The sequence below is a fragment of the Sparus aurata genome, chromosome 22 (genome assembly GCF_900880675.1).
Source record: "Sparus aurata chromosome 22, fSpaAur1.1, whole genome shotgun sequence".
Lineage (NCBI taxonomy): Eukaryota > Metazoa > Chordata > Actinopteri > Spariformes > Sparidae > Sparus > Sparus aurata.
Genome location: NC_044208.1, coordinates 26,281,658 through 26,300,050, shown reverse-complemented (window position 1 = coordinate 26,300,050; position 18,393 = coordinate 26,281,658). Strand labels below are relative to the sequence as shown.

At 42.4% G+C, this 18,393-nt stretch overlaps 1 protein-coding gene across 2 annotated transcripts; it reads left to right on the top strand.

Moving 5' to 3' along the window:
- Positions 1 to 2,693: 2,693 nt before the first annotated feature.
- Positions 2,694 to 17,068, top strand: clic5b (chloride intracellular channel 5b). Of its 2 annotated transcripts, none has more exons than XM_030405066.1 (6): positions 2,694 to 3,405; positions 12,660 to 12,769; positions 12,854 to 12,979; positions 13,660 to 13,766; positions 14,014 to 14,195; positions 15,165 to 17,068. In XM_030405066.1, exons 1-6 carry the CDS (start codon positions 2,788 to 2,790, stop codon positions 15,327 to 15,329), a joined length of 1,308 nt encoding a protein of 435 aa, XP_030260926.1. In that variant the 5' UTR covers positions 2,694 to 2,787; the 3' UTR covers positions 15,330 to 17,068. The 2 variants fall into 2 exon arrangements, with proteins under 2 accessions (XP_030260926.1, XP_030260927.1); XM_030405067.1 differs by lacking the exon at positions 2,694 to 3,405 and adding an exon at positions 7,787 to 8,130.
- The last annotated feature ends 1,325 nt before the right edge of the window (positions 17,069 to 18,393 follow it).

Sequence of the window (18,393 nt, the reverse complement as noted above, 5' to 3'; positions counted from 1 at the left end):
TTCCCGGAGGTTTGACAGAGGTCAGTTTCATTTATGAATGTTACTCGGACGCAGATGTTCCACTGAGGTTTTTCTCACTCGATGTGCCAGGGCCACCGCTCATACGTGTAGGTCATTCCATGAGCCGATCACATCACGGCCTCGCTCTCTTCAGTAGTCAAGTTACCATTTGCCTTTTTAACTTTTAACGGAGAACAATCTCTCTAAGGTGTGCAATCGTTTGTGTGTGTGTGACTCTGTTTTTTATTTGTAGAGTTCGAGGGCATTTTTTTTCCCGTGTAGATGATCGTGGTAACCCTCGTCTTCATGTACGTCGACTGTCATCACCATGGTCATGTGTTGGTGAAATGTGAAGTGCAATTGCTACTGGTCGGTATTTCGTCATCGGGATTTTAAAGGGTTTTGTTGTCGCTCGGCTGAGAAGACTATTTTGGCATGACTTGCAAGAAACTGTTCCCCTGATTTGCACTATAGGATGGAAATGAAACAGAACGAAAGCGGGGCAGTAGTTGGATGCTTTTTAGGTGGTGTATGATTTGCACTTCTTGTTCTATTGTAGTTGCTTATTGAAATTATATTTAAAAAAAAAAAAAAAAAATGTTAGGTGCCTCTTACCAAAAAGCTTTTCGATTAGCGTGATCATAGAAAGTCAAGTAGAAATCCAAAATCTGCAGATAAACTCTGAATATTTTTCCAGCAATTTGGTTCAATTTTCTCCTTTATGCTTTTAGATGCACTGACTAATAACTGTGCCCCAAAAAAGAAAACGACAGACAACACTGTGATAAATACTTTTTACAAATTTTAAAATTCATAAATTGAAAAAAGCATTTATATTGAAATTGTTAATTTTCTGATAATTGTCTTATTTTATTAAAGATGAAGTGTGTCTGACAATTTTCCCCTGACTTGTTGACAGATAAATGAAATATAAATATATTTGAATGATTTACTTGGAATTGTTACTAAAGAATAATTATTAGATGAGGGTTTTTTTTTTCCTCAGTTGATTATTAACTCGGATTAACAAAGTAACTATCTTTTTGCCATGTTGATGCAATTAGTCTTCTGAAATTAAAGGGACTTCTGTGAAACTAAACAACTTGTATATTTATTTTCTGTGTGTGTGTGTGTGTGTGTGTGTGTGTGTGTATGGGGCACGTGCAGGTGGCTGCTGATGCACCTGTGCACCACGTTGTTTTCTCACCACATGTGGATTCCAGATAATGATTTAATCTAATTAATATAATATAAAACTGTGGTGAGAAAAAACACTAAAAAGAAAAAATAAGTAGGGAAGACATTATCATGTATAATTAATTTAAGATGAGCTCATTATTATTTTACTTTTAACAAACAAAGAAAAGATTAAGCAACATTTAAAATTGAATTTTATGTCTATAGATGAACTACACAGTATTTAAACATTATCAATTGCTTAATAAATAGGTTATAAAGCATGTTATTGTTTATAACCATTAACTACCTATTGATTAAAAATAAATATATATTTTTTAAATTATATAAGAATAAATAATAGACAAAAATACATGCATTTAACTTCTTACTCTCAAATAATTTTCCGTACATGCCGTTAAAAAATAAATAAATCAGAATTTAAAGTAAATATTTAAAACATCTAGTGCAATTTTTGCAACACCACTTTCATGAATACAATACGCAGGTCTGTAACAATCTGTCAGACGTGAGCTCATTACGTCACAACGGTGTTATGTGTTAAAACTTGTGTGTTGAAGTAAACATGTGTAACGCTGTGATTCTCTCACTGGAGTCACACAGAGCAGGAACATGTGACGAGAGGCCGAGACAGAGACGACATTCATCCTATAACAAGACACTGAACCAGCAAAATGATTTAAAGCTGTTTATTTTTTACATAAAGTTGCTTTAATGTCTGATGGACCAGAGCACCACATGTGGATACAAGATAATGATAATACAATTAAAGAAATATAAAACTGTGGTTTAATAGCAAAAGAATCATTAAATAAATGGTACATTTTCTTAATTCAACATTAATTAATAGTTATTTCACTGTTAACACACAATAAAATACTTTTATAAACCATTTATCAAACAATTCTATATTTGTTTTTGTTATAAGCATCAGTTTTGTCCATCCAAATAAATAAATACATAAATTATGGATGAATTACACAGTATTTTAATAAACAATTGCTAATAAATGATTTTTAAAGTATTTAACTGTTGATTTACAGTAAAATAACTATAAGCAAACTATTAACTTTAAAGAATATATTCTTCTTCCCCTCAAATCATTTTCGCACAGTCCCTCAGAAACACAAAATATCATAAATTAAAGTGAATATTTAACAAAAATAACAAACAAAGTGAATCTGATGTCCAAAAAAAAGTAAACTAGTCCTGAAAAAGTTGTAAAAGATGCAATATTATGAGTGAGAAGTCAAAGAAAACACTTTAGAAATGAAGTTAAACTGTCACAATTGTCCCAAATAATATGTAAAATATCAAATAGAAACCGCTCTGTGTGTCTGTCGGGAGGTTTTACGCCAGCATGTCCTTGAAGGCTCAGGTCTCAGCTCCTGCATGAATCACTTGTTAACTTGAAGGATCAAAGGTCTTTTATGAGTTATCGCTGGAATTTGCCCAGACAGCCGCTCAGCCAACCAGCCAGCCAGCCAACCAGTCAGCCAGTCAGTCAGAGGCAGGCGCACCGTGCGCCACTTTGACCACTCCAGCTCTCCTCCTCCACTTTAAACCTCAGCTCACCAACAACCAGCAGACATGGACAACACCAGCGACACAGCGGAGCACGAAGAGCGCAGTGATGGAGCTGACAGCCCCGACAAAGAGCCCAAAGGTGAGAGCGCAGGTGAGGAGGCCAAGGAGCAGCTGGTCAGCGAGGCGCAGGTCCACGCCCCTGCCGAGGGAGAGCGCAGCTCGCCGGACTACATGGACACCAGGGACGGGGACAGACACAGCTCCTCGTCCTCCTCTTCATCCAGCGACGAGGAGGAGGAGGCGAAAGCAGAGAAGGAGGAGGTGAAGGTAGAGGAGGAGGTGAAGGCAGAAGAAGTGGTGGAGGAAAAGGCAGAAGTGGAGCCGGAGCCGGCGGTGGAGGAGGTGGAGGTGAACGGCGAGGCGCACGGCGGATCCAGGCGCTCATCGTCCTCCTCTTCATCCTCCGCTTCCCACGGAGACCCGGGCGACGACCCGCCGAGGACCCGGGAGGAGGATAACGCAGAGGACGGGATGCTGATGGCATACACCCACCACGACACCGGCACCGAGCAGGAGGAGACCGTCGACTACACCCTGAAAACTCTGGAGAGTGTGACTCTGGATGAGAGCAGCGCTGCGCCGGACGACCCCAACGAGCCCGACGTGGCCCTCTTCGTCAAGGTAAGACAGAAGGCTCACATATCAGGTAATACTTTCACTTTGCAGTTTGCCAAAAGGCCTCTTGAAGACATTTTGTGTCTTTACTGTTGGTTACTCATCATGGGAACACCAACACTGCACAGCACAGACCTTAAACCTCCTTAAATAAGAGTCAACCAACTCAATATTCTGCATTTTGGGGGTTTAAAAATTCATTTCAGCCGCTGAACAGCAGCACTACAACATCCTGCCTATCACAGATTAGGCTCGTATACTGAGGAACACCCTCCTGAAGTGAACCATTAATCCGTCTTTTATGGATGTTGATGTTGGTGTGCCAAAAAACATGACTAATGACAGCTCTTATGATAAGATAATAATCACATAAAACAATACAGGAAGCTCCGGATGACATGCTCGGGGTATTTCCCCGCCACTCCACACAATCAAGACATGCAGGTCCTTTGTAGGTCAGAAATATAACTCTCATCCTCGTATTTAAAGCCTGAGAATGAATAAATGTTATTTAAATGTAACTTTTTGACGTCAGTGATCAGAAACTGATGGAAATCAATAGCAGAGTGTTGATCTGAGTGAGTTAAATCTCTCTCTCTCTGTCAGCGCCTTCGAACCCGGAGGCAGCCTGATGTAATAATTAACCTGTTTACTGTACGGCCATAGAAACCAGGGGTGAACTCCACGCTTGAGCAAATCTAGCTGTGTGTTTTTCGCTGCGTCTCTGATAGAGCCGCTGTGTGCGAGGTGGAGGCTACTATCAGTGCAGGCAGGGGTCACTTTGCTGATTGGGCAACAGAGATTGAGAGTCGGAGGAGGCGGAGGGGGGGATGGAGGACTGAACGAGCTCTGTTTGAGGACAACAAGGGCCTTTTAACAGGGAGTGACAGTGACAGCGGTAGTTTGTACGAAATATTCTAATTGTCATGTCTTCATATTATATAACCCTAAATCCGCAGTCAGATAGAAGTGCAGTCAACGCAGCTCTGACTCGGATTTCTTTAAAATGATCCAGACAAAGCTGCAACACTCCAACACTTAATGGGGATATTATGTTTTATCAAGTCATACAGAAGCGTTCTTCCTCTGGTTTAGGATATATTTGTCCTTGCAGCTGATTTATCAACCCAGTCACCAGTAGAAATGTAGGAATGCTACTAATTTGCGACCTGTGATTACCATCTGGTTAAGTTTACACTTGGTTAGGGTGAAGAAAAGATCATGTTTCGGCTTAAAATACCGTGTTACGTCGGCACAAACAAAGCTGGAGACGTCCGAGGTTTCAACAGAAATATTTGGTTTAGTCGCAACCTATATGAGCAGAAAATGTCCTGACATCTCATCAAAGTATCCAGTTTTGTCACAACGAACTCAGCAGAAAAATGTCCTGACCTCTTGTCAAAATATACAGTTTCGTCAGCACAAAAACTTTTGGAAAATGCACCGTCATCTCCTCAAATATATCCGGTTTCGTTTCATTCTCCCGAGACGTTAAAAATATCCAGTAGAGTGACGCTTACAAATGTTGCAACATTGTCTTGAACAGTGGTCTCTGGCTTGGAAGCTGTTTCACCGCCGTCAGTATTTTAATGACGTTTGACATGTAAAAATCTGTTTTCTTGATTTGCAGAAAGGTAAAATACCACCATGTGTTGTGATTTTGGATTGCACTTCAATCACAAACCTCAGCCTCATAGTTGTAGCACAAAAGGTCAAAAGCACGAACGGATATAGTATCATGATGCGATTATATCACAATTATGATAAACGTGGACCATAGTTCACCGTGGAAGTGATAGCACACTTGGCCTCGTCGCCTCGTTCCCCTTCACCCTCTTTCCTCTCCGGCCTGCGGGTGGATTTCCCAACAGATTAATCTTCAACGGACGCCATAAACCAAACCGCTATAAAACCAGGCAGCAGAGTAACGAGGTGGCTCCTCCCCCTCCGCTGCCTGCGATAAGGCTGGAGAAAATACTACCACTCAATAAAGTAATTTCACCGGGAATCATTACTTAATTGCACGCTGTGTTATTGCAGATAGCAGCTTCCGTACGAGATGCCGAAGCAGTCGCTGCCAAAGTTTGGACGGCGCTCCTCCCACACCTCAAACTCAAGACAATGCTTCCATCGACGGGGTTGTTGTGTTGTCACGTTCAACGAGTGTGTGTCGACACAAGTTATCTCCAGTTCAGACACTCCCCTCCACCTTGGCTCTGGAGAGATAGAAGGTGTCCGTTACTGTTTGATGTCGGGGTGAATGATTAGCCCGACAAGTCAGTGATTTGAGCTTCCTTTTGTCTCAAAGTCCTCCAAGTAGTAGTTTGAGATTTGGGGAATTTGGGGGGCGTTTATAAATGACACACAATGAGAGAGAGGCTGGTCAAAGTAGTTGATCGTGCACGAATGGATGTAGCTCTCAGAATGTGGTTCTGGTCCAGTTTGTGCCAGCGTGCACTCGGATGCTCGGAGCGACTATTTACAAATGCAGCCGTAGATATGATGATTTATACGACTGTCCTAGCTGTCTGGTAGCCAAAAGCCAGTTAGCATAGCTTAGCATGAAGACTAGAAACAGAGGGAAACACACACATCACCATCCAAATGCAACAAAACCGACCTAACACCAACTTCTAAAGCTAGCCAATTAATTTTGAATCATCTGTTAAATACACCTAAAAAGTGTGTAAAAACAAATTTGTTGGGTGAAAGTGACAAATTATTAAAAGTGCTGAACTTTTCCTTTAATGTTAATATGAGTTATATTAGGAGGAACACGTTGGTCACAAGTGCAAAAAGAGATTAAAATGAGCATAAATGCAACTTTTCTGTTATTAAGCGAGGACTTGTTTCCCTCCTAGCCTTCATGCTAAGCTAACCCTCTGCCGTAGATCAAGTGGACATACAGTAAATGAGAGTGGTACTGATGTTTCTCCAAAAATGTCCGAATTTCTTTGGATCTGCAATGATTAAAAGATTAATCAATAAGTGGTCTACCTTTAATTTAATCACCAGCAATTTTGAAAATCAATCATAATCAATAATCTTTGATTCCAGGTTCTGAAATGTGATTCATTTCTGTTTTCTTTACTGGCGATGGAATATATTTGACCCAACTATTTTTTGCTTTTTACTATTTTCTCACAGTGTAAAGTCCAAACAGTGATCACATGACCCAAAAAACAAGTTACAGATTGATTGACATTGAAAATAATCATTAGTCGCTGCACTTCATTGCTTTAATAATCATACAATCCACTGAATTAAGTGTCTTCTTGGGTTTGTACTGATAAAAGATGCTACAAACTATGAAGAGCTTCTCTAAAATTCAAGCAAATGCAGTCGTACCCATGTGGAATGACTGAGGCCAAATGTGATTGTAGCTGAAAGAGTAATGAACGAGATCTAAAAAGACTTCGGGCTCATTATCATGTTTTGTTTTCCATCAAGCCCACTGAGACTGCAGCCTTAAACAAAAATATCCACCAAAAAAAACCTAAAATAACACATTTAGAAACGACTCAACGTCCCATGAACGCTGATAATGAACTGCTGCGTTGGCCCAGTATAATTGGTTTTGTGCCGCATGTTGGTGTGTCAGCCAGGAGAGGGGGCTGCTCTATAAATAGAAACCGTTTAAAAAAATTTGCTCCAGCCGCTTCATCCCTCTCTCTATTATCACGCTTTCATCTGACGTTCAAATGCACAAATTATAAAATAACTTTAACTTCTTTATCTGTCAGAATTGTGCCCATTCAAATGAAAAGAAAACAATGAGTGCCTGTCAATTACTGGTGAAGATTTTTTGCAGTCAGACCTGCTTTTTATTTTTGTTGCCCTACATAGACACCCCCTTTTTTTTTTCTTCCCCCTTTTTCCGTCAACGAGCGCCAACTCCTGCCTTAAAAAACCAAAGCCGAGCATGAATAATTGATCGAGGAATCCTCTGCAGGTCTGCTGCTGGTGATCAAATATAACCTGCGAGTCAAAAAAGAAAAACACGTGAGCGTTAAATATAAATGCCGCATACAAATTCTGGAGGTGTGACATTTGGGATTCGACTCAAAAGCGATGATCTTTTTAAATAGTTTTGGAAGTTTCTGGAAAAAAAAAAACAAACACACCTCTTCAACCTGATCTGACTTCTAGAAGCAACAAGAGCAGAGTAAGAAAGTGATGTGACCAGTTCAGGAGTCATGACATAGATGAGAGAGGAGGTGTGTGTGTGTGTGTGTGTGTGTGTGTGTGTGTGTGTGTGTGTGTGTGTGTGTGTGTGTGTGTGAGGGGAGTTTGGTTGCAGCGGTGGGAAGAGAGGGATGGGGCTCCACCCCCTGGTCTACTAGACTGACACCTGTTTTCCACTTTGTGTCAGTGAGAGCTCGCTCTGCTCTCCATCTGCGTCCAAATCAGAGCGCGGGGGTTTTTCTCTCTTACCTGCCACCTGGACCGGCTCTCAGCCTCACCTGCAGGACACAAACAAGCCTGGAAAAGGGTGGCGGAGATCTTGACTCAGGGAAAACTAGGAAACAGCTTCCTAAATTGCGAGGGATCAAGGATAACCTCTGTTTTTCCTCGCCTGTTTTTCTGGAGGATGTAGACCCTCCAAGGATAAGAGAAAAAAGGACTTTAGCTTATAACAAAGCGCCTAAAAAATCAAGGTGACAGCCAGAACAAGGCATCATGTCCACTAACGGTCAAGACAGAGACCCTGATATCGAACTTTTTGTCAAGGTAAGACAGAGACTTAGCTGTGGTTGCAATATTTTAGTTAGATGAGAGGGATTTTCAGCGTTGCACCGCTCATGGAGCTCATGTAACTCAATAGCAGAGGTAGAGTTGCACCGGCACACTGCTCTCTATGCTGACCCGGGATTGTTGTGACAGCGATACTGAAGCTGCCTGTTGATGGTGGGAAGCTGCTGAGGTACCATTAGCCCATTAAAAGCAGACTGTTTTAAAGAAAGAACTGCACTGTGTTGTTGAACTGAGATGCTAATTTTCGATTTTTGTGGGTTGAGTCCATTCAGTCTGCTCTTTTATATTCCTCGTGGCATTATTTTAGTGCACCGATCAAAAGATACCTCCAGATAAACACCGGCAGATAGAGCGAGAATGATCAGAGTGCCCCGTTGGAAGTGCCACCTTCAGTAGACACAGCGGTGTTGTTTTGTTCCACACGACTACATGCACTCGAGGCCCGGTGGGAAATGTTAGAGGCAAGATGAATCTACCTGAGGCAGGTGGAAAGGCTCGTCGCTGCCTGAGATGCACTGACCCAATTAGCCGGTCCACCTCCAGGGAAACGGCTCAGCTAGGTAACCGAAAGTTCACTCACACTCGGTCGGGTCGAGTCAAGCCCGATCATTCATGAAGTTGCCTATTTCATGTGAGGTGTTTTCAGGGCGGATCCAGTCTCCATATTTCTTGATTTCTATCTCTGCAGCCCCAATATTTGTTCCCTCCTGTTGCCATCTGAACTGTGACCTCGATGGACAGAGAACTATCCTGCTGCATCGGCCCTGCACAAGATTTTAGACTTCACTAACCTGTCCAACATATCATGACGACACAATATATTTGGGTTATTGTAGATTTTGTAGATTGAATCTGAGCTGTTTGAGAAGATCAATACATCGCAGGAATGTATGTAGCAGCATGACGACAGGCTCCATCAGTTCACGTCAGTAACCCAATGATCAGATTCAGATCTTTGATATATGGTGTCTTCTGTGGCACTAGAGGTCATCGGGACAACCTTCGCTAGTTATAGGAAAGGTCAGACGAACATGGATGTAGGCTTCTAAACATGTGGGTGTTTATTCTGATAATAAAAAAAGATTGGTTGAATTATGGGATTCAACATTTTTCGGGCTTGACCATTTTTTGACAATAAAAGCCACGATTTCTCGCTCTCACTGTTGAACCCTCCGAACACTTTTAATACTCCTGTCAAGCAACCACTTTGCATTGTATCGTATTGTATCGTATCGTATAGATCGTATCGTATGGTCTCATCTCATTTCTTATCGAAGTGTATCGTATCATAACGTATCGCATCGTATCGTATGGTCTCATCTCATATCTTGTCATATTTTATCGTAACGTATCGTATTGTATCGTATCGTATCGTCTTGTATAGTATCATATCGATCGTATCATAATATAGCATTTTGTAATGTAACGTATCATATCTGCTTGTGCAAAGCAATATGACAGCGCGTATAAATACAGCAGCTCAGCACTCCTTGTGTATGTGCCTGCCTCATCTCGCCTTGTATCGTATCGTGTCGTATCGTATCGTATCGTATCGTATTTTCACTAAGGTTGGACAATATGGCCTGAAAATCATAGTACTATAATTTTAGGGCTTTCAATTGCAAAACAAGATAAATATCTGATTATTTTCTCTCAAAACTATTTAAAAGTACCATTAAAATGCTAGGACTCAATATCGATATTGTGACAATATTCAATTACATATTAACACAATGAGACTTCTGATAATGAATCAATAGGAATGTTGATGTAATGCAGCCAGTTAAAGCCGAGAAAAGGCAACACTTGTGCTATATGATGTAACAAAACCCAAAATCTAAGACAATATATAGTCTCATATCATGATAACAATATAATAATGATATATAAACCTAGAAACACGAGTCTTGTCTTGTTTGCACTGCCTTGGTAATGAAACATTGTCATTTATTCTCATCTAAACGTGTAATAAGACAGAACACCTGACACGAGCTGTAGCACAGTATAGATATATGTGACGGCTCATGTGAGCTAACATCGGACTCTCCCCCCCCAGATCACTCAGCAGCTCCATCACGTTCCTTGTGCCGACAGGCCGTGGTTCTGTGTGACAGCTTTTGTCCTCCTATGTTCTAGATGTTGATTGGCCATTATCAGCTGGCTGTGTATTGTGTTACCGCCGTGCGGCTGAGCCCAGCCGTAACAATGCAACAGACAGAAGCGTCACATGCGCTCCGGCAGCATGACAGCTCTGAGCATCAATGGCTGGCGAACATACAGTTGGCTCAGCTACTTTTTAGACTGACAGCTCTGTTTTCTGGTCTTTGCTAGGAGCAGCGCCGCGCTGCCGGGCACACGTCCTGAATGTTTTTCACTTCAGTGTAGAGTCTTTTATCAGTGAGGTGATCGCTGCAGCTGCAGCCAAGTAAAATTATTGAACATTATTTGTGATATTAGCCGTCTTGATGATTGTGGTAGAAAAATTGCACATGCTGTAATTGAAATAAAACACTTGTTCTTTATTAAATTGAGTTTAATTTGCAGATTCTTATGTAATAAATGGAGGGAACTATCTCTACTGTCAAATCTCTGCTCACCCTGCTGACCCTGAGGTCATTGCACTCATTTTTGCTGTGTTGTGGACCTCTGTGAGTGTGTGTGTGTGTGTGTGTGTGTGTGTGTGTGTGCCTCTGTGCTCTGTTTGCCAGTGAACCAGCTGATGGAATCACTATGTATAATTCAGCTGGGCCGGTGGCTCAGGTGTCACTGCTGATGCTCTTCCGTGCGTCCATACATGCCGACACACGAGCTCACACGAGAATATGATGGAGAGGAAGTGATGAGTGGCTGCAGGGAGGACACACTCGCAGCTTCTAGTTATCGGGCGACTTTCATGTTTCATCCTCAGCGAACAAATTTAGTTGAAATCGAAACTCTGGAGCAGTTTAAGCTGTAAGGCACGAAGCTCTGCAGACTGTGCTGCTTTAATCTGCGTCCTGTCTGTACTTTTGCTTTGGCTCTGTCCTTATCGTGCGTTTCTATCAGGGGATTTAAGGGCTGACGTGTTTATGTGAGTTTGCGTAGTGTTTACATTTATACAACTCCTGACGCTTCTCACCGGTCACATAAAAGTCAAAGATAACAGTCGGCTAAATCCAACAAGTATTTAATTTATAGAAAGCAAGGTTGGCAGGCTGTCCGAGAGACGACCTTGTGACCACAAATTTTCCCAACCGCAGAGAGCCGGCGTAGCAAGAAAAGGGGGGAACGTCCCTCCGTGTGAAGGTTCGAGTTCAAGATCCCCGTGTCCTCGAGCAAGACATTTAATCTTCCCTAGTAACGGGGCGGGAGCACAACCTGTAGTCTGACCTCCATGACGAGGTATCTGAGGGATTACAGAGAGGAAGACGGCTTGTTAAACCAAAGTCTCTCTTTGTAGGTTTGTGAAGCTGCACGTGTGGATATTTTTGTTTAGATGATGTGACGAAGATATCGTGTTAAATTATTGTTTTGGTCAAAGAATAACTTCAAACTTTAAGCATCTGATATTAAATGTACTTAGGTTTAAAAAGTGTGAGTAAAAGTAAAATGACACATAGATTTACGTGCATGTATGGATTTACTTTATTCTATATAATGCCGATTATCAGATCTGATATTCAGCATTCTTTAATATTTTTTTTTGTTTTTTTTTGTTTTATCAGAGTGCAGATGAAACTAGAATGGCGCTCACTAGAGTTCATACCTCCATCAAGGCTCAACAGTCCTCTTATGTGTTCACTCCTAAATACCAGCTACCTCAATACGTCTAATTATATAAAATCTTGCAACAGAAACTTGTCACTAAAGTTAGTTAAGAGTTCAATGTTGACCATCAGAGCTAAAGAATGAAGTAGCCGATAATGGAAATAATCAAGTACAGTGCAAGTACCTCGAATTTGTGCTTAAATCGTCTTTATGTAACAGTTTGTAGAGTGTTTTAATCACTTTTTTATCGTCCGTATGTGAGCAGATTGTAACGCCGCCTGTACAAGCCCGTAAACGATTTGATTAAGATGTTTAATTCTGCTGGACTGTTGATTTCTTAGTGAAGGACTCAGGTTTGATTTCCTGCGACAGTCCACAGGACGTGACTTTGACGCCTCGTCTCACTTTAAGAACTTTTTTCAGTTAATGGTTCGGTCGATAAACCATCAAACAGTGAGAAATGTCTATCACAGTTTCTACAATGTCCTTTTTTTGTCCAGCGACCAGTCACAAATCTAATGAGAATCATTTACTACAAGATGAGACAAAGAAAAGCTGCAAATTCTCACACTAAAGTTGCTCTTGATTCACTAGTCGATAAATCACCTTGCAGCTCTACTAATGTCAAAAAACAAATCTGTGATCATTTCTTTCACCACATAGCTGGTGTTGCTGTCCATCCACTGAATGTGCATGTTTCTATACTTCCTCTACACGTCACATTTCACCGCTCTGACTTGTTTTCTGTTTTCTTGCAGGCGGGCAACGATGGAGAAAGCATCGGCAACTGTCCCTTCTCCCAGCGTCTCTTCATGATCCTCTGGCTCAAAGGCGTGGTGTTCAACGTCACCACCGTCGACCTCAAAAGGTGAGGACGCAGGAAGCCGCCGGCGCACAAACACACTTATGCACTTACCGCTTCCTTATTTTTCACACGCTGCTTCCTCTACAGAAAGCCGGCAGACCTGCACAACCTGGCCCCGGGGACGCACCCTCCGTTCCTGACCTTCAACGGAGAGGTCAAGACCGATATCAACAAGATCGAGGAGTTCCTGGAGGAAACGCTCAGCCCTCCAAAGTAACTCGACTGGAAGGTTTCACAACACGTAGTTTACAGTATCAGATTATATCGCCGGCTACACACACACACACACACACACACACGTGCTGGATTTATTTCACTTCGGGAGCGCTGTTGAAAGGGCAGGAAACATTTAAGTCCAATAAAAGTAAACATGTGCTATTAGACGACTGATGTGAACTGATATAACTGTTTGTTCTTTATGGCTGCTGTAAATCTTTTGTGAATGAGAACGTACGTGTGTGTGTGTGTGTCTCAGATTTGATACGTGAAAACAAAAAACCTGAACCGTGTGTGCTGCAGTGTAACTTTAGGAAAAAAAAAATCAAGACGGGTTTATTGTTTTTTTGTTATTGTTATGACCTTAAAAAACCTGAAAAAAAATCAGACCCGGTGTGCGAGCGGTCGCAGAGAAAAACCGTCAGATTAACTAAATCTTTCTTTTATTACCTGCAAAGTTTTTTTTTTTTTTTTTGGTAACGTTTTAAATGGACCTTAGTGTGAGAGAGCTGGAGGGGCGGGTGGCCAACTCGGTGTGAGTGTGTAACATGCTCTCAGTCTGAGCTGAGCTCCAGTCCAGGTGTTAATGCTATCCAGATGTTTGGGTCTGACTTGCGTCTCCTGCCTCCGTCTGTCCCTCCCCTCCCCTCCCACCACCTCCCCCTCCGTCTGCTCAGGTATCCCAAACTGGCCGCCAAGCAGAGAGAGTCGAACACAGCTGGAAATGACATCTTCGCCAAGTTCTCAGCCTACATCAAGAACACCAAACCAGAGGCCAACGCCGGTGGGCCGCTCATTTTGTGCCATTTAAACTCTCACACACTCACACACACACACACACACACACACAACAGGACAAGCTGAATAAAGTGTGTGAGAGGCATTATTATGTTCCTCCACTAGGTCGTAGCAGAGTCCAGTGATTGAGTTTCACCGTGGCTCTGTATGTTCTGCTGTGCTGCCACCTAGTGAGGTTTTCCCCTCACACCCTGTCACCACACTTAACATCCATATATGCCTCGTGTGTTCAGTTCTAGAGAAGGGTCTGACCCGGGCCCTGAAGAAGCTGGACGACTACCTGAACAGCCCCCTGCCGGATGAGATCGACGCCGACAGCATGGAGGAGGAGAAGGGCTCCAGCCGATGCTTCCTCGACGGAAACGAGCTCACCCTGGCAGACTGCAACCTGCTGCCGAAACTGCACATAGTCAAGGTAAAGAGGGGAATATTCAGCAACGTCCGAAGAAAAAGTTCAGCCAAAAGTGAAACATCCAGTGTTTATCTCCTGAACCTCGCGCTGATGGAGAGTCGGGGGAAGTTTCGTCGTCCACAAAACACTTCTGGAGCTTCACAGCAAAACAGAGTTGCGGGGACTTGTTATAAAATGCAAAATAACACCTGAAAAAGAAAATCTTAAATGTCTCAATACAGCTCGTTTGGCATGATCGAAGTCTCCAGAAGCCCCTGAGAGCCCACATTGATTTGAAAAGATGTAATTTACACCCTCGATGGGTTGTTTAGCTTGTGCACTCACTTCAGATGGGCTACGTGCTAACACTTTTAGCTTAGCAGCTACAGTGACATCCATAAATAAATAAATAAATAAATAAATAAATGGTTGTTCCGATGCTGCAGTGGTTGTTGAAAGTCATTTATTCTTACGTTATTTTATTAAAGTTGACAAAAAGAAAGACAAAAAACTCATAAAGTTATTGTTTATGATATTAATAAGGTCATGATACAAACTCTAAAATGCTTATTTGATGTATTTCCATGTCAAAAAAACAGTCCACGATGGAGATAATGTTCTTAGAACAGTGTTTCAAGTTAGAGAGGAGGCTTCAGAAGGGTCGCACAAAGAAAAACAGGATGAAATTGTGTTTGCACATTTTGTTAATTCGGTTTTTATTCGGTCATGAAAATCAAGCGGTGAAGGATTTTCTCTGTTTCCTTTCCTAAAACCACAAAGTGCACCTTTAACCAAAAAACAAGCAGTAACTGCAGCAAATCGAGTGAAATCAGGCTTCAAAAATGTAAACTCCAACAGCCCGTATCAAACTCCCCCCCGGGACGCACTGAATGTTTGATCCATCGAGGGTGGATTTGAAGCGTCTGACAGGATAAATCGAGTTTGTTCCTTCAGCTCACGTCGACGTCACGGCTCTGCCTTTTCTCTTCCCAGGTTGTCGCTAAGAAGTACCGCAACTACGACATCCCCTCAGACATGACGGGCGTGTGGCGGTACCTGAAGAACGCCTACACCCGCGACGAGTTCACCAACACCTGCGCCGCCGACGCCGAGATCGAGACGGCCTACAAAGACGTGGCGAGGAGACTGGCCAAGTAAACTCTCCAAACCGACCCCGAGCTCAAACAAAATAAACCAGTAACACACAAAAAAACAAAAAACCCACATAACTTTTAAAGAATACATGTGACTGTCCTTTTTTTTCTTTTTTTAAAGAAACCAGAAGTTTTTTGTCAGTCGTAGTGAAGAGGTCAGATGTTTCAGATGTCTCTGTGTGTGTGTGTTAGGTCCACGCTGCTTCACAGCTCCAGATGTGACGGATTTCAGAGATTCGGCACATCGTGTACGCGGTGTCGCAATTACAGAAACAGACACGGCTGAGGAGAAGTGGAGCGGGCCGATAAATCAAGCACATTTTAACTGAATTCACAGGTTTTTAGAAAAAAAAAACTACATTCAGATTTTTTTTTTTCTTCTTCTTCTTCTGCCGCTGTGAAACTTAAACATGATTGTGTCTGTCTGTATTTATTCCTCATCACACAAAGCTCTCTTTCATACGTTCTCCGCCGGCCCGCAACAGCCAAACATTTTACTAGCTGCTGATGTCAGGCTCGTTCACTTTATTTATTCTTAAGCCCACAGAAGTCTGGTCCGGCTCCAGTGTTTATGATCAAGCTTTGGCTCCTGGGGAGACACCTTGATTCATCTGTGATTGATGATGGATGCTAATTGTTTTGACTGAATATGACTGTTGATTCATTTTTTTTTTCTTTTTTTTTGATTGTCATTCATTTCTTGTAGTTGTTGCTGTTGTTGTTTTTGTTTCCTTGAGCTTAAACGCATCTTGAAATTCACTCACGGCTTCCGAACGATTGATTTGTGTAGAGATTGATTTTTAAATGAAAACGCGATCGATGATGAACATTTTTTTTTTTCCTGGCGAGGGGCATCGATAGCTTAGAAACAAAGCCCGTGTCCGAATTGTTTGTGCGCCTGAATCTGTTTGGAGTTCCAACATTTAAAATCTATCTATTCTATAAAATTTCTTTAAACATCCAAAAAATTTACCTCACTTATCAACAGAATGTGACGAAACAGCAGTTTTGACTTTATAACAAAAACGAGTTTGTATTTTGTTGTGGAGATATCTACTAAAGTTAACAGGCCACTAGCTGCACGGCTAACTGAGCTAACTAGCTAACAGCATCTGCAGTCAGCAGCACCGCCACCCTCTTACATATTGCACCTATAATATAGGAAAAAATCTTCACGTGCCTTTATTGAGTAGAATCAAAAAACGAAATCCACGCCAATGTCACCCGCAGACGCGTTCTGAAAAGTGTATTGCATCCAGAGCCGAGACATTTGTTCTGCCTCTGGCTATTAGCGTCCAGTCCAGGTATTGATTTTGTCTTGAGTTACACATGATATTATGAATGGAGAGAGTATTTATTCAGCAGCCCCAATCAGGCCTGATTAGGCAGAGCCATTAGTGCTGCGATGAAAAGCGTCTTCCAGGCCAGGTCCACAATGGTCAGGAGCCCTGCCCTCCAGCCTCCTTCATCAAAGAGACATTTCCTCCGCCACGAGGAGTCTCTCAACATCCGCAAGCCTAAAGTTCAAGTTCAAAAGTTTCATTGTCCGCGAAGAGGAGGATGGAAATTCGTCTTGGGGCTTATCGTCTTTGGCTTGTTGTCAGGCTGCAACTATAGCGAGACTTCCTCGAAGAACCATAAGGCTCTTGTGTGGTTTGGACAAACATATGATATGAAATTGGAGCATGATGACTGAGAGCCATGCTCATTGCGAAGCTCTACAAATAAAATAATATTTTCACAGATCTGCGTCTGCCTTTTCTTTTCTTTCTCGAGCGAGGTGATCAATCAACAATGCTACGTGAAGGCGAAGGGGTGGCGGAGAAGGCGCTTGGTTTTTTGAGCCTCCGATCCCGGTCCTGAAAAGGGTTAAGTGTGCCTGACTGAGTTGATCAAATCCAGTGGTGCAGGTCTCTCTTTCTCCATCTCTTACAAGAGAGAAAGAAGGAGAGAGAGAGAGAGAGCGGAGAGAGAGTGATGACCGTTGACAGGCTTAAATAGAGGCTTCCATGCCAGGGATCAAACGCCATCCCTCTTCTCCACTCTCTCATTAAGACGGAAAACCCGAGCGCCGCCATCCGATCTGTCTCCATTTTTCCTCAAAGGAGTCTAACTTGAAAGATCTGCGCCTGTCGGATTTACAATGGTGGGCGAGTGGTGTTTACTGAGACGCGGCCTTGCCAGAAACAACAGTCAAAGAAAATAAATGGAGCCTGCCTAGTGTTTCCACAGGAGTAAGGAAATATGGAGCGAGACTTGTGCCTTGCTGTTTGGTAATTAGTACCTAAACATCCCTGTCCTTGGATCCCATCGCTCACATCCAACATTTCTGCAAGCTGGATAATATACAGTGGAGCATTAACGTCAAACACGTCTGGTCATGGGGCCTGGCACGCCACATTAATCTGTTATTACACTCCCAGTGGATCTACCAGTCGCTGGCCTTGGCTTGGCCACCATAGCGTAGAGAGTCCGTATAGGCTGACAGGGACACACACACACACACACACACAGCGCACTTCTGCAGCCAGGGTTAGTAAACCTTCTCAGCTCAGGCATAAATTGTCTAAATTGAGTCTTGCTTTGAGACCTGAGCTGATTAAAACAAACTGGTGCGTTTGACGTGTGAGGACCCACCAGAAACAGACCTGTGATCCAATTAAGGGCCAGGCCCATAGTTTAAGAAATACTACCATGCAGACCTCAGTGTTCCTTTAGCTGCTGCTTACCTTAGATATTGTACCCATGAGACGGACACACATGTTTCAGCCCGAGGCGAGGTTTTGCTTTTAACTCATGCTGTCCTGTTATATTTAGCAGAAAACCTTGTATCCAGGTCCTTTAGCTGCGATAGCCGCTGAAAAATGGGCTTCATTCGGTGTGTAATCTCATACGCCTGATTTTTTTTTGCCGTTATCCAAACAAAGATGGTGGCCAGAAATATATGTCCTCAATTTGTACAACATGAACCAAACTTAAAGTATTCTTTGAGAACTGAGGAAATACCCTCAGGAAGAGCAGTAAGTTTTGTTAAAATACCTCCTGTGTTCCTTTTGGATCAAGTAGCT

What these genes read in the sequence shown, in the direction of transcription:
- clic5b (XM_030405066.1), top strand. Translation starts at nt 2,788, where the DNA reads ATGGACAACACCAGCGACACAGCGGAGCACGAAGAGCGCAGTGATGGA. An exon ending in CAAACCAGAGGCCAACGCCG is followed by an intron (nt 13,767 to 14,013) that starts GTGGGCCGCTCA and finishes TCGTGTGTTCAG; the next exon opens with TTCTAGAGAAGGGTCTGACC. An exon ending in CGAAACTGCACATAGTCAAG is followed by an intron (nt 14,196 to 15,164) that starts GTAAAGAGGGGA and finishes TTCTCTTCCCAG; the next exon opens with GTTGTCGCTAAGAAGTACCG.